The 13298-nt window shown below is 35.1% G+C and overlaps 1 protein-coding gene across 4 annotated transcripts in view; it reads left to right on the top strand.

Annotated features, from left to right (window-relative positions):
* The first annotated feature begins 10053 nt into the window (after window positions 1-10053).
* LOC105306924 (DNA excision repair protein ERCC-6-like 2) overlaps window positions 10054-13298 on the top strand; it is a 64146-nt gene continuing 60901 nt past the window's right edge. Inside the window, exon 1 of one of the 4 annotated variants that reach the window (XM_023524473.1) lies at window positions 10054-10544. In XM_023524473.1, coding sequence (XP_023380241.1) covers window positions 10499-10544 — 46 coding nt within the window. In that variant the 5' untranslated portion in view covers window positions 10054-10498. The remainder of the gene's footprint in view (window positions 10545-13298) is intronic. The other 3 variants (XM_011382219.2, XR_002777596.1, XM_023524475.1) reach the window with 3 other exon arrangements.

Raw genomic sequence — 13298 nt, 5'->3', positions numbered from 1 at the left:
GCATGGAATATATTTTTCTATCCTTTAACTTTTAACCTGTTTGTGTCTTTGGATCTAAAATGAGTCTCTTGTAGATAGCGTATAGTTGGTTCATATGTTTTTCTCCATTCTACCAATTTCTGTCTTTTGATTGGAGGATTTAATCCATTTACATTTAAAGTAATTACTGAGAAGGGGGACTTACTTCTGCCATTGTGCTATTTGGTTTTCATATGCCCTATAGGTTTTCTGTCCCTTATTTCCTGCATTACTGTCTACTTTTCTGTTAAAATAATTTTTATAGTGAAATGTTTAAATTCCTTTCTCATATCCTTTTGTGTATATTCTATAGCTATTTTCTTTGTGGCCATTGCACTTAATATCCCAAAGTTATAACACTTCGATTTAAATGTATACCAACTTGATTTCAATAACATACAAAAACTTTTCTTCTTTATAATAATACTAGCTTTTATAATTTCCCATGTATTTACCTTTATTGAGATCTTTATATGGCTTTGAGTTACTGTCTAGTGTCCTTTCATTTCACCTTGCAGGAATCCTTTGATCATTTCTTGCGGGGCAGGTCTAGTGGTCACAAACTTCTTCAGCTTTTGTTTATCTGAGACTGTCTTAATTTCTCCGTCACTTTTGAAAGACAGTTTTGGCAGGTACAGGATTGGTGGTTGGAAGTTTTTTGTTTTTTTTTCTTTTAGCATTTTGAATATATAAGCCCACTGTCTCTGGTCTCCAAAGTTTCCAATGAGAAATCTGATCATAATCTTGAGGATCCCTTATATGTAATGACTTGCTTCTCTCTTGTTACTTTCAAGATTCTCTCTATCATTGGCTTTTAAAAGTTTGATCATGTTGTGGTGTGGGTTTCTTTGAGTTTATCTTACTAGGAGTTTGTTGAGCTTCTTGGATGTTCATATTAATGTCCTTCATCAAATTTGGCACATTTTCAGCCATTGTTTCTTCAAATATTCTCTCTGCTCCTTTCTTTCTTTCTCTTTTCTTCTTCTGGACTCCCACAATGTGTATATTGGTCTGCTTGATAGTATTCCACAAGCCTCTTAGGCTCTGCTTACTTTTCTTCAATCCTTTTTTCCTGTTCCTCAGCCTCAATAATTTCCATAGGTCGATCTTCAAGTCCACTGATTCTTCTGCCTGCTTGAATCTGCCTTTGAATCCTTCTAGTGAGTTTTCCATTTCGGGTATTGTACTTTTCATCTCAAGATTTGATTTTTTAAAAATTTCTATCTCTTTGCTATTTTTATTTTGTTCAGTTATCATTTTGTTGACTTTCTCCACATCTTCTTATAGTTCTCTGAGCATCTTTAAGACAGTTGCCTTAAAGTCTTCATCTAATATATCTGCCATTAGGTCTTTTTCAGGGATGGATTTTGTTGATTTATTTTTTTCCCTTGAATGAGCCATACTTTCCTGTTTGTATGTCTTGTGATGTGCTTGTTAATCACTGGACATTCAAATCTAATAATATAGTAACTCTGGAAATCAGATTCTCACCCTTCCACAAGTTTTCTGTTTTGTTGTTGTTGTTGTTGCAACTGTCATAGGCTGTCTCTGTGCCGAGGAGCAACCCAAAGCATAAACTCTGCCTTTCCTGAGCCTTTCCCTGGGTGTGTGAGGTCACTTTCTAATTTTCCCCATATACGCAGTTGTTTTTGAATTTCCTAGTTCTTAATGTTTGTCTTCTAAAAAGGAGGAAAAGCAACAAAACGAAGGAGAGGGGAAAAAAAGTGCTGGCTATTTAAGTCCCTTGGACTTAAATAGGTGCTGGCTATTTAAGTCGCTTCAGCAAGAGGAGGAGGGGGTTTGCAACAATAAATGGAAGTACAACAACAATGGATGCTTCCTCTTTGTCCACACCTCTGTGATCAGAAGCAGTAATCAGTGATTAGAACACAGATCTCCAATATTTGCAGAATCCTTTTTGCACATCCTAGTCCCTACATGCTTTATGCAAGCTGCTCAAGGAATACATGCACAGCCACCTGCCACTAGCTAGGGGTAGGGTATGGATTGGTGTTACTGTGCTAAGATCTGAAATTGACCAAAATTAACCAGTTTACTGAGTCTTCCCCTGGAAGTTGCAAACCTTCAACAGACTTCAGATTATAAAAATAGTTTGAAACAGATCTGTCAGTGCAATTGTTGTCTGGATGGGGAGATAGACTTGTGGTGCTTCCTACTCTACAATTGATCCAGAATTTACTCCTGAATAATAGCAGTTTTGGTTCCTCCTTTCTAATATCTATAATATATACCTAGCTTTCCCTTGTTTTTGAAATAGCTAGGACCAATGTTGAACAGACATTATAACAGACATCACTGTGTTCACGGTTTTAAAAGGAGTGCGTGTACCACTTCATCACTAAGTATAGTGTTTCCTGAAGGTTTGGAAAAGATAACTTTATTAAGTTAAGGAAGTTTCCTTCTATTGATATCTCACTAGTATTTGGTCAAATTTTATGAAATGATTTTTCCACCTATTGAGATGATCTTAGGATTTTTCTCCTTTAATCTGTTAATAAATTGTACTACGAGATAATTTAATTTTAAACTATACTTACATTCCTGAGATAAACTTAACTTGGACATGATGCATTATTATTGTTGTTGTTATTCAATTAAATTCAGTTCACTAGTATTTTATTTAGGATATTTGTATCTATAATCTTAATAATTTAACCCATTTCCCATTTGCCCTGAGAATACTTCCCAGCAGCGCTTGCAACTGCAGTGTTTATCTCAGGATAACTCACGGATTATAGTCCTCACTTTACCCTCAAATTTTGCCACGAAATATCTCACTTTTATTATTATTTTTGCATTGCTCTTGTATATCGACAGTCTTCAGAAACAAATGACATCATTCTATTTATAGCATTCTGTTTTTAGTAGTGGTATGTCTAGTTACAAAATATAGTAAGTCTCAATTGCTGAAAATGTCAAATCCTAGAAAACACAGCATTACTACGCATGATGTTAACATCGTTCTTGAATAGTTGTTTGCTGAAGATCCACTTGATGAATATGATTTATATCTACATTTCTGTTACATTAGGATTAGAGACAAGTTCTATTTAGAAATAACTCCAAGAACAGTTTTTGTATTTTATTTTCACATTGAAAACCAGTCAGATTTGCTTCTGCCTCAAAGAGTGTGTTTATGTAAAATTAAATTAATGTTGGCAGCGAGCTGCACTTTTTTTTTTTCTAAATGGGAAATGGGTTAACAGGCTTGTAATTTTTGTTTGTCATGCTATCATAATTAGATTTTGCTGTCAAGATTTCAACAAGTTGATAACATAAGTTGAGGAGTATTCTTTTTTTCTTTCTATTCTCTAGGAGAGTTTATATAATACTAAATTTATCTATTCCATTGAATAGTTGGTAGAATTTGCCTGTAGAGCCTTATGGATTTGGTTTTTTCTTGAGGGGGTATTTTCAACTACTGACTCAGTTTTGTTTTGTTTTTAACAGTTATAGTATTGTTCCAGCTCTTTTTATCTTTTTGATATATTTAAAGAAAATACACATTAAAATCATCATGAAATTGTTTATAACATACTCTCATATTTTTCTAATCTTTGAATTGTCTTTAGTTTTGCCATATTTTTTATTCCTAATGTTTTATTGTATCTTTTCTCTTTTTACTTGATGCATTTCTCCAGTAGTTTGCCTATTTTATTACTCTTTTCAAAAAGTTAACTTTGGGCTTTGTTTATTTTTTACTACTCTTTTATTAATTTATGTCCATTAATTTTTTCTATTTTCTTTAGGACTAGTTCGTTGTTCATTTGTAATTTATGTTGGAAGCATAGATCATTAATTTTCAGCTTTTCTCCTTTCTTAATATCAGCATTTCTGAATGCGGATTATGAATTTCCCACAAACTTTGATATGCTGTATTTATATTATTATTTAGTCCTAAAGGATGTTGAAATGACAGAACTCATGTGATTAAATTGGAATATAAATTCATTTATTTGCTATACTGCTCATTCAAACTCACTTTGAGGCTGAGATTTTCTCCATACCCCTCGATAGGAATTAGAAAAAGTCACATGAATAGTCTAGTCTCTCTCAATAATAATAAAATTCTGGGGTCACTTCTAGCCACTAGAAAAATAAGCAAAAATTCTCAGTTTAGCAGCTAATAAACCCATGATGATATTAAAATTAAGACTTCAACATTTACTCATACTTAAAGTTTTTGCCCTATCAGAGCTCATATCTGCTACAGGTGAGTTGTGAGAAAGTAGGGGTGTTGTTTATTTTATATGATCTATGCTTTCACCTTCCTCCTCTACTTGCTAGGTTGCTTCTGACTTTTCCAGGATTGATTTGGAAAAAGGAGATAAAGTAAGGTACAGAAAAGGTCTTATTAAACTAATACTGTCATGTAATTGTATAGGCCCTCCTTGGACATCTTTCCCTCATAGGATGTTTCCCTGTGTTCTTTAGAGTCACTACTCCACCCTTAGGCATCCAGCTGTTCAGGTCCCCTATTGTGGTCACCTTGAAATCTCTGCTGGATTTCTCTCACCTAAGCCCCACATCTGCTCCAGAGGAAATGTGCATCCTTTTGTCACAATAAAACCCAGGAGTAAGGCGGACCAAATGCATTAACCTTTCTTACTCAACTTTAGGGCAATTAGCTAGCCACTGTACTTGCCCTTCAGATTTGTAAGGTTTGAGTCAAATAGTCCACCATATCCCACACATTCCAGGGGGATACATATTAAACTTTCCAAGTGATCCTTTTGAAGCCCCTTTTGCTTGTCTTGATGTGTGGAATTTAGCACTGCAATAGCTTTATCAAAAACATATTCTCATCCTCTAATCTCCTATCCCTATCCTCTAATCTTTCCCACCCGATCTTTTTATATCCTAAATGTAAATGAGGAGTTAGGATCGTAAAATTGATGTTGATGACTTTCTTTGAAAATCTTATACAGAAGACTACCTTTTATTAAAATGTGAGGTTTGCCATTTTATGACCTTGATTGAAAGTCTAAAACATTTTTTTAAATTCTGTTGTATATTTATTTTCTAATTTCCCTTGTGATTTTTTCCCTCTGACCTACGTTATTTAGAAGTGTTTTTAAATATCCAAATATATCACCTTTTAAAAATATTTTTAAAATATTGATTTCTAACTTAATTCATGAGATCAGAGAACATGATCTTTGTAAAGCAGATTGCTGGAAAGCTGTTGAGACTTTCTTTATGACATTGTTCATAATAGTCAACTTTTATAAATGTTCCCTAAATGCTTGTGAAGATGTTTATTTTCTAACGGTAGGATGGAGTATTCTATACATGTCTGTTATATCAAGACTGTTAATCATGTAGCTCAATTCTACTATTCTTTTTAATCTGACAATTATTGTAATGAATATTAAAAATTCCTACCACGTTTATGGACTTAAAAATTACCCCTTGAAATTCTGACAACTTTCATATATATCAGACTATTAGTAAGTGATGATAAGTTGAGAACTTGTTAACCTCCTTGGTAAATTATGCCTTTAAAATATATGTGGTTTATTTCTTTATCCTTAAGGCTTTTTACATTAAAGCTTATTTTGTCTGATATTAATATTCTGAGCTATTCTAAATGTTTCTTTTTTCTTTACTATTTTGCTGTTATATCTTTTTACTTTACTTGCAACCTTGCCTTTATTTTTAAGTGACATACAGCTGTATTTAGTTTTTATCCAATCTGAGAGTTTCTTTCACCAGGAACGTTAATGTTTAATTCATTTATTGCTTTTACTGAAATATATGAATTTTTACTATTTTGTGCTTTTTATTAATCATGCTTTTCCTTTATTTTTCTCCTTTCCTGCCTTGTATTAGATTGATTAAATTTACTTTATTATCCTTCTTTTTATTAAGAGCTTATACCTTTCCAGGTTTCTGATTTCAATAAGTTTCAGTTCCAACTTGGGACATTATGAGAGCTTAAGACCATGTCTTCTGTCCCTAGAAGACTGTTAAAACTTAGACTATTTGGTAATTGAAAATGGCAAATGCCTGCAGGACAGCAGTGGCATAAGTGCCAGCTTAATAAGTTAGTTTTCAGTTCCCTCATTATTTTTGACCTATGAGTATTTTACATACTTTTTGCAAGCTCAGCCATTCATTTTGAGTATTTTTATAAAATTATTTCAACCAGAAGTTCTTGTGTTTTATTGCAGGATGTTTAGGCTTATTATCTGATGTGAGATACAAAATGGTATATGAAATAAAATTATAGGTTGTAACTTTTAAAATCTAAAAATCTGTTGTGAAATATTTTTATACACCTATCATATCCGAATGAGAATCAGGAATCATGTTCTAGTTCTAATTTTGTGACCTTGGGTAAAATCACCTAATATTTCTTAAACTATTTAATTATCTTTAAATTAGAGCACTGGATCAAAGGATCCCTAAGATTTTTCAAGTGCTAATATTCAATGGGTCTATGAAGTAAAAACAGCACTGTGAAGGTTTAGGATGTAATAATACTCATCACATTCATAACATTAACCTGCCATTCACTGTATATTTTTCACTATACCTGTCAAGCCTCAAATTGTCCTTTTGTTGACCTGTGTTGTTTTGTTAATTGTAGTAAAAAAAGATAACATAAAATTTACCTTCTTAACCATTTTTAAGTGTACCTTTTAGTAATATGAAGTATGTTCACGTTGTTGTGCAACCTCGACTTTTGAACTTTAAGGTTTAGGTCACACACACACACACAAAAGACACACCTATTTTTACCATTTCTACCTCACGCTCACTCATCTCTTCTTCTTTATAACTTTCTTTCTCTTGATACAATAGCTGGAATGTGGAATCAATGGAGAAAGGGTACAACCTAAAATCATCTAACTAAAACTCTAAGACTCAATTTCTTGTGTTGTCTTATGTTTTCAAATATTGCTATGGTCTAAATGTTTCTGTCCCCTCAAAATTCATATGTTGAAATCTTGATGCCCAATGTGATGGTATTAGAAATATTAGAAGGTGGAGTCTTTGGAAGGTGGTTAGGTCATGAGATGGAGCCCTCTAGAATGGAATTAATGCTCTTAAAGATGAGATACTACAGAACTCTCTAGCTCCATCCACCACGTCAGGACACAGCAAGAGGGCACCAGCTATGAACAAAGAAGATGGTACTCATCAGAATGCAATCATGCCCATGCCTTGATCTTGGACTTCCCAGCCTCCAGAAATAAATTTCTATTGTTTATAAGCCACCTAGTCTGTGGTATTTTGTTAGAGCAGCCCAAATGGACTAAGGCACATGTGTTTTTCTTGAGCCTTTTTGCTGGATTAACTCACAGCTTTGGAGAGCTATGAATCACATATTTGACTTTTGCAGTGTGAACATAAACATACTAATTTTTGGTAAAATATTTGAGGATTTAATCATCTTTCTCAAAAGCATCTTTGATATTTAAGTAATATTCTTTGAAATGCCTATGCTATTTTCATCTGTGGGGGTTTTTTGTTTGTTTTTGTAATTTTAATAGGCTTAATTTTGCTAGATCTTTTCATGCCAATGGTTTTGCATGTGATTTAGTTATCCAACATCATTTATATTGACTTAGGAATTCCTTTGCAAGACTTTCAATTTTACTTTGCAGTGACGAGCATCATAGTGTTAGATGTTTACAACATCAGTACCTAGACAAGAATGTCCTTACTATGGGCTCAGACTAAAGCTACTGTTAAAGTGGTAGGGGGAAGAAATATTTGAGGATATCTAATTTTATGAGGCATGTAATTCACTAAAATATATTTTTATGTTATGATTATTTCTACTTCACTATGTATCATAACAACTCTTGTGAGTTTAAATAATAAACACTCAGAAAAAGAGGCCCCCTCCTTTTCCATTAGTCACAAAGGTATTCCTTCTAGTAGATGATCTCTTTCATTAAAATCAAATTTTACTTCTGAATTTGTTTTATCACTTCTATTTAGAGGCCAGCTTTTTAAGGTTCAACATTTTAAATCTGTGGACCTCTGGAAAAATAAGGCAATATTACACAAATAGTCTTTTCAGTGTGGGGGAAAAATTAAACTTCTTTTCTTGTAGATATAGAAAAAAAAAGTAAGCTTGATTGAAATTTCCACTTGCCATTGATTTTAGAGACAGTGTGAGGAGAGTAAAAAATGTATTTCACCAATTCCAAGAAAGTGTTTTTTCCTACATTTAAAAATTTCCGATTTTAGGATGCATATTAAAATCAAGAGTTACAATCAGCTGTTTTTCCTATATTTATTTACTTATTAGCTGTACCTAAATAATATGTCTTACAGTCCACGGTATTTTAAATTAGAATCTAGTCCAAAATTCGAATCTAAGTAATAATGTACTATCAACTATTAGCCAAAAATATTAAACTGAAGCAATGGTTATACAGAATGCACTTTCGAGTGGATGCATTCCACTGATAACAATAGTAATACCAATACATATATTCCTTACCAGGTATTGTTTTAGGTGTTTTACTTATTTCTTACAATAACCATTTTTAGATTACTATTATTAGCCTCTTTGCTGTCATGGGTGAGGACACTGAAGCAGTGAGGTTAAATGACTTAACCTCTTGATGATGTGTTAAGGTCAACATCTCACATAATTAGTAGATGAGTTAGATATTTCTCTTAGATACAAAGTTTTTACCTGCTGGTAAACAGAAGAATTTTATGAAAACATACTGCTAATATTTAGTATCTGTAGAAGAATGGGTATCTATTTGCAGAGCAAATGGCCATACAGTTTTCCTCATTAAAACTCTGTAGTAGGCAGATTATAATCTCCCTCCTCCTCAACCCTTCAAAGATGTTCACATCCAATCTTTGAAGCCCATGAATATGTTACTTTACATAGTAAAGGAACTTAAATTGATGTGATTAAGGGTACAGACTTTGAAATTAGATTATTTTGGATTACTCAGGTGGACCCAATCTTATTATATGAATCCTTAATATCAAAGAATCTTTCCCAGATGCAATCAGAGGGAGACGTGACTACGTGAAGAAGGGTCAAAAAGATGCAACATCGCTGGCTTTGAAGTCAGACAAAGGGAACCATAAGAGAGCGATGTACATAGACTCTGGAAGCTGGAAAAAGCAGAAGGATTTCTCCTGCAGAGCCTCCAGAAATGAATGAAGCCCAACTGATACCTTGGCTTTAGATGAGATCCATGTAGAACTTCTGACTTACAGAACTGTTAATAAATTTGTGCTGATTTTAAGATAATACTTTTGTGCTATTTAAGCCACCAAGTTTGTGATTTGTTACAGCAGCCATAGGAAACAAATACAGGTCCATTTAGGCTAACTTAATTCAATAAAATATTGCGCAGTATACGAAAATATTTTATTAAGTGAACCATTTATAAGGAACCATTTTTGTATTAATCAACCTATAAAGTCTGGATAACTGTTAAATAAGCAGTATTCATTTAACTTATCAGTGGTATGCCCTGAAGATGCTTACAAAAACAGGCTAGTTTGCTTGGCATTTCCCCATGTGTTATACAAACCACTAGTAACTTTAAATGGTACAGGGAAATATACTAAATTTTCGTAGCATTTTTACCTTTGTCTTCTGTTTATGGCACGTGTTGATGGTTTTGTACTCACATTAGTTACTTATGACTTACTACATTTTAGTGTATGACAAGATAAACGCGCTAAATTCACTCAGCCTCCTCTGACTGTCCTGAGGGAATAATTCGCTTTCCAAAGTTCCTGGGTTTGCGGTTTGGAGAAGAAACTAAGCACCAAATATAAGCCAGAATGCCAAGATCGCGGGGAAGACCGTCTCCTGCCAAGCCGCCACCTTTCTTACTGGTCCTTATAACACTACAACAGGACCAAGAGCACAAATATCTATCTTCCTGCCTCCCTTACGAGCTACAACATCGCGCGCCACAAGAGCGAGCAATATCAGACCTCGCGATACTTGCAATTATCATAGATCTTTGTGCTGCAGTCCTGCGGGAGGAGACTGCAGAAAGATTGCTACGCCCATGTAAACCAAGATTCTGTTCTCGTGAGAACCCGATGACAGTTCTGGAGCTCGTTCTCGCGGGATTTTCTGAGTCAGGGCTGGAAGTTGCGGTGGGCGGTAAAGAGAGGCCCAAGTCTGAAAGGGAGGATTAGGGTTCGACCTGCCTACCTGCTGTACTCTCTCGGCGGTGGAGCCTGAAACGACTAGGTGAGCGCCGCCTTGTCAACCTTCCAGCGTCCTCCGGCTCTGCTGCTGCCTCGGATGCCGCCATCCCTTTTCCCTGGACCCCGCCGCAAACTGCACCTTCTCGCCCTTTGGCTCGAGCTCTAGGAGGGCGATGTACGGAGGGCGGCGGAAGGTGGTGGTGGCCGCGGTTAGGCCGTCTGCTCGCCTCCTCTTTGCGGTCCTCCGCGATTTGTCTGGTGTCAAAATTACCCAGGCTGCCAGGCCCGTCCCCCTTGCCAGATGGATCTCTCTGCCCCGAAGCCTCGCGCAGAAACCGCCGGCAAAGGTATAAGCTCCGAGCTCGCCTCTCTGCTGACACCTGTCTTTACTGCGCCAGTTTGGAACCGTTTCTGCCGGTTCCTTTAGGGTTGGTGTTTCACTCTGTGGCTCCTCTGAGTGACAGCAGGAGATTGTGAAACTCTCCAAGTCTGAGATCAATTCTTTGCGACTCAGTGCTGCGACCCCGAACTCTGGAATCATACTGCTCCTGGATCTAGTGCTAGCTCAGACAGTTACTTCCTGAGCAAAATGGAGATCATTGCTGAGTTCTTGTGATTATTAAATAAGATGGTTTATGCAAAGCACTTATGAGACCCAGCGTCAGGCCCGTAGTAAGCTCTCAGTAAATATTTGATATTTTTATTCTTTATCCTTGTATGCCCCAGTTCTTTGTGAATGGTAGTTTGTTGTTGTTGTTAAGTAGATTAAAAAAAAAAAAAAACGTTGAGGTATTTAGTTCACTTTACTTTATAGCACAAAGAGCTTAATATATGATGTACTGAGGGCCTTACAATCCACCTTTAAGGAGTTACCAAGAGGGTTTAAGGAGGGTGTGGTTATCTGTCACAAGTCATCTGGGATGCCTTCTTGCCCTCGAATTAATAGATTTCATCATTTATAGTGATATAACAAAGCTCATGGCCTCAGAGGTGGGAGCATGCTTGCCATGGTGAGGAAGAGCAAGGAGGCCAGTTTGGAATGCAAGAGGGAGAAAAAGTCAGAAGTGAATGAAGTTAGAGGAACCCAGGGACCAGATCATAAGAAACCTTACGCTCACCCTCCACCCCTATTTAATCCACCAGGAAATTCTCCCAATTTAAGCTATTTGTTCTGGAGTTTGAATACTGAAAGATTTCAGCCCTAGCCCAAAGTTAGCTGAATATATTTAGTTCTAGAAATTATACAAACTCAGGAACCAAATAGATTTCCATTAATCGTGTGAAGGCCATAGGCCTCTGCATATGCTGTACCCTCTGACTGACGTATTCTTCGGAGACCTTTTTCCCTTTTAAATTATGTTTCCTCAGTATTTCTTTCTCATAACATACTGTTCTTTTCTTCTGGAACACTTATTACAATTTCATGTTCGTGAACTCTTTAATAACTCTTTCCTTCAGTAGATATTAAGGATCTGTGAGATCAAGGATGTATTTTCATTAAAAAATTGAGTATATGTTTATTAAATGCCTACTGGTGTGTTGCTTGTGGGGATAAAATTTTTTAATAATACAGACATTTTCTTGGAAAGGAAATTACTTTCTAGTGAGACAGATAAAAACAAGTAAACATGGTAATTAAACATTGTGATATGTGCTATGAAGGTAATAAAATACTGAGATAGAGAATAATGGAGTATCCTACTTTAAATAAGGTGGTCAGAGACAAAATCTCTGAGACATAAAAACAGCTGAGAGAAGACCTGCTTAGCATGTTTGAGTCAAGGGAAAATTTGACAGATTATGTTGGAGAGGTAAGTAGAGGCACATCATACTGGGGCTTGTAAGCTACAGTAAGGAGTTTGGATTTTATTTGTAGTGGATGGTTATTGAAGGATTTTAAGTTAAAGATTTGTTAATTTATATTTTTAAATAATCATTATTGCTGCTATGTGGAAAATGGATTGATTGTAGGAGGAAATTAGTGGCAGCAGAGAAAATGCTTAGGAATCTATAGCACTACTTTCGGAGGAAGGTAAAGTTAGGGCAGAGGTTTGCAAACTACCATTGTGGGTCAAATCTGGCCTAACATTTTTTTCATAGATAAAATTTTGTTGGAACACAGCCATGCCCATATGTTTATGTGTTTGTAGCTGCTTTTGTGTTACAAGGGCAAGAGAGAGGATAGCCTGCAAAATCTAAAATGACAAATAGCTAAAATATGACTCTACAGAAATAATTCTCCAGCAGTTTTTTGAGAGAGATGGTAGCATGGAGGGAAATGATACATATTTGAAGTAGAACCAGCCAGACATTCTGATGGATTGGAAGTAGGGAGTAATATAAAAAGAAGAATAAGGGCTAATTAAAAAGTTTCCTATCTTGAAAAGTTAGTTAGACGATGACGCCATTTAATCACTATATTTTTTTTCTTTTTTTTATCTTTTTTTTTTTTTCATTTTGTGTGGAAGACTATCTGGTTAATTATTGGCATAAAATTGCATGTGTTGAATAATAAATTAATGAATTAGGTCTTTAAAATTAGTAGGCATTTGCTGAGTAGGCAAACAAATGTGAAATTGAAATAATGTATTAAGAATTGCTATAGTGGTTAATTTAGGTTTTAGGCTCAAAAAGTACTATTTTGAAAATAAGGCCCATTGACCTATCTGTTATTCTTGTACAGTGGATCAGAGTTTTAGTTTCACATTTAAACTGTCTTTTAGAATAGTATACTAGTTCTCAGATAGTTTAAATCCAAAGATTAGAGTGAAAGAACAGATTTTTCTCTGTGTACTTCTGATTGTTATGCAAAACACAACCTCACCAAAGTTAGTGGGAATAATGGTTTTACTTTGAAGAAACAACTGATGAGAAATAGCATAATGAGCAATTTTTGCATAAGAGAGGATAGACATACTAGTTATATTATAATCATGAATGTTATAAAAACCAAACTTGAAATCATCAAGAAGAACCCAGGAAACTACCAGTAGTTATCTGATCTCAATGAGAAATGTGTGAGAAAAATAATTTCTACAGTTTTTACAGTTGTAGCCATATAATTCCTTGGGGATTCTTTTTTTGGGGGGCGAGGGGGCGAG

Source organism: Pteropus vampyrus, unplaced genomic scaffold (assembly GCF_000151845.1).
Source record: "Pteropus vampyrus isolate Shadow unplaced genomic scaffold, Pvam_2.0 Scaffold465, whole genome shotgun sequence".
Classification (NCBI taxonomy): Eukaryota; Metazoa; Chordata; class Mammalia; order Chiroptera; family Pteropodidae; genus Pteropus; species Pteropus vampyrus.
Note: the sequence above shows the minus strand (reverse complement) of the source record. Positions and strands in the feature narration are given on the sequence as shown.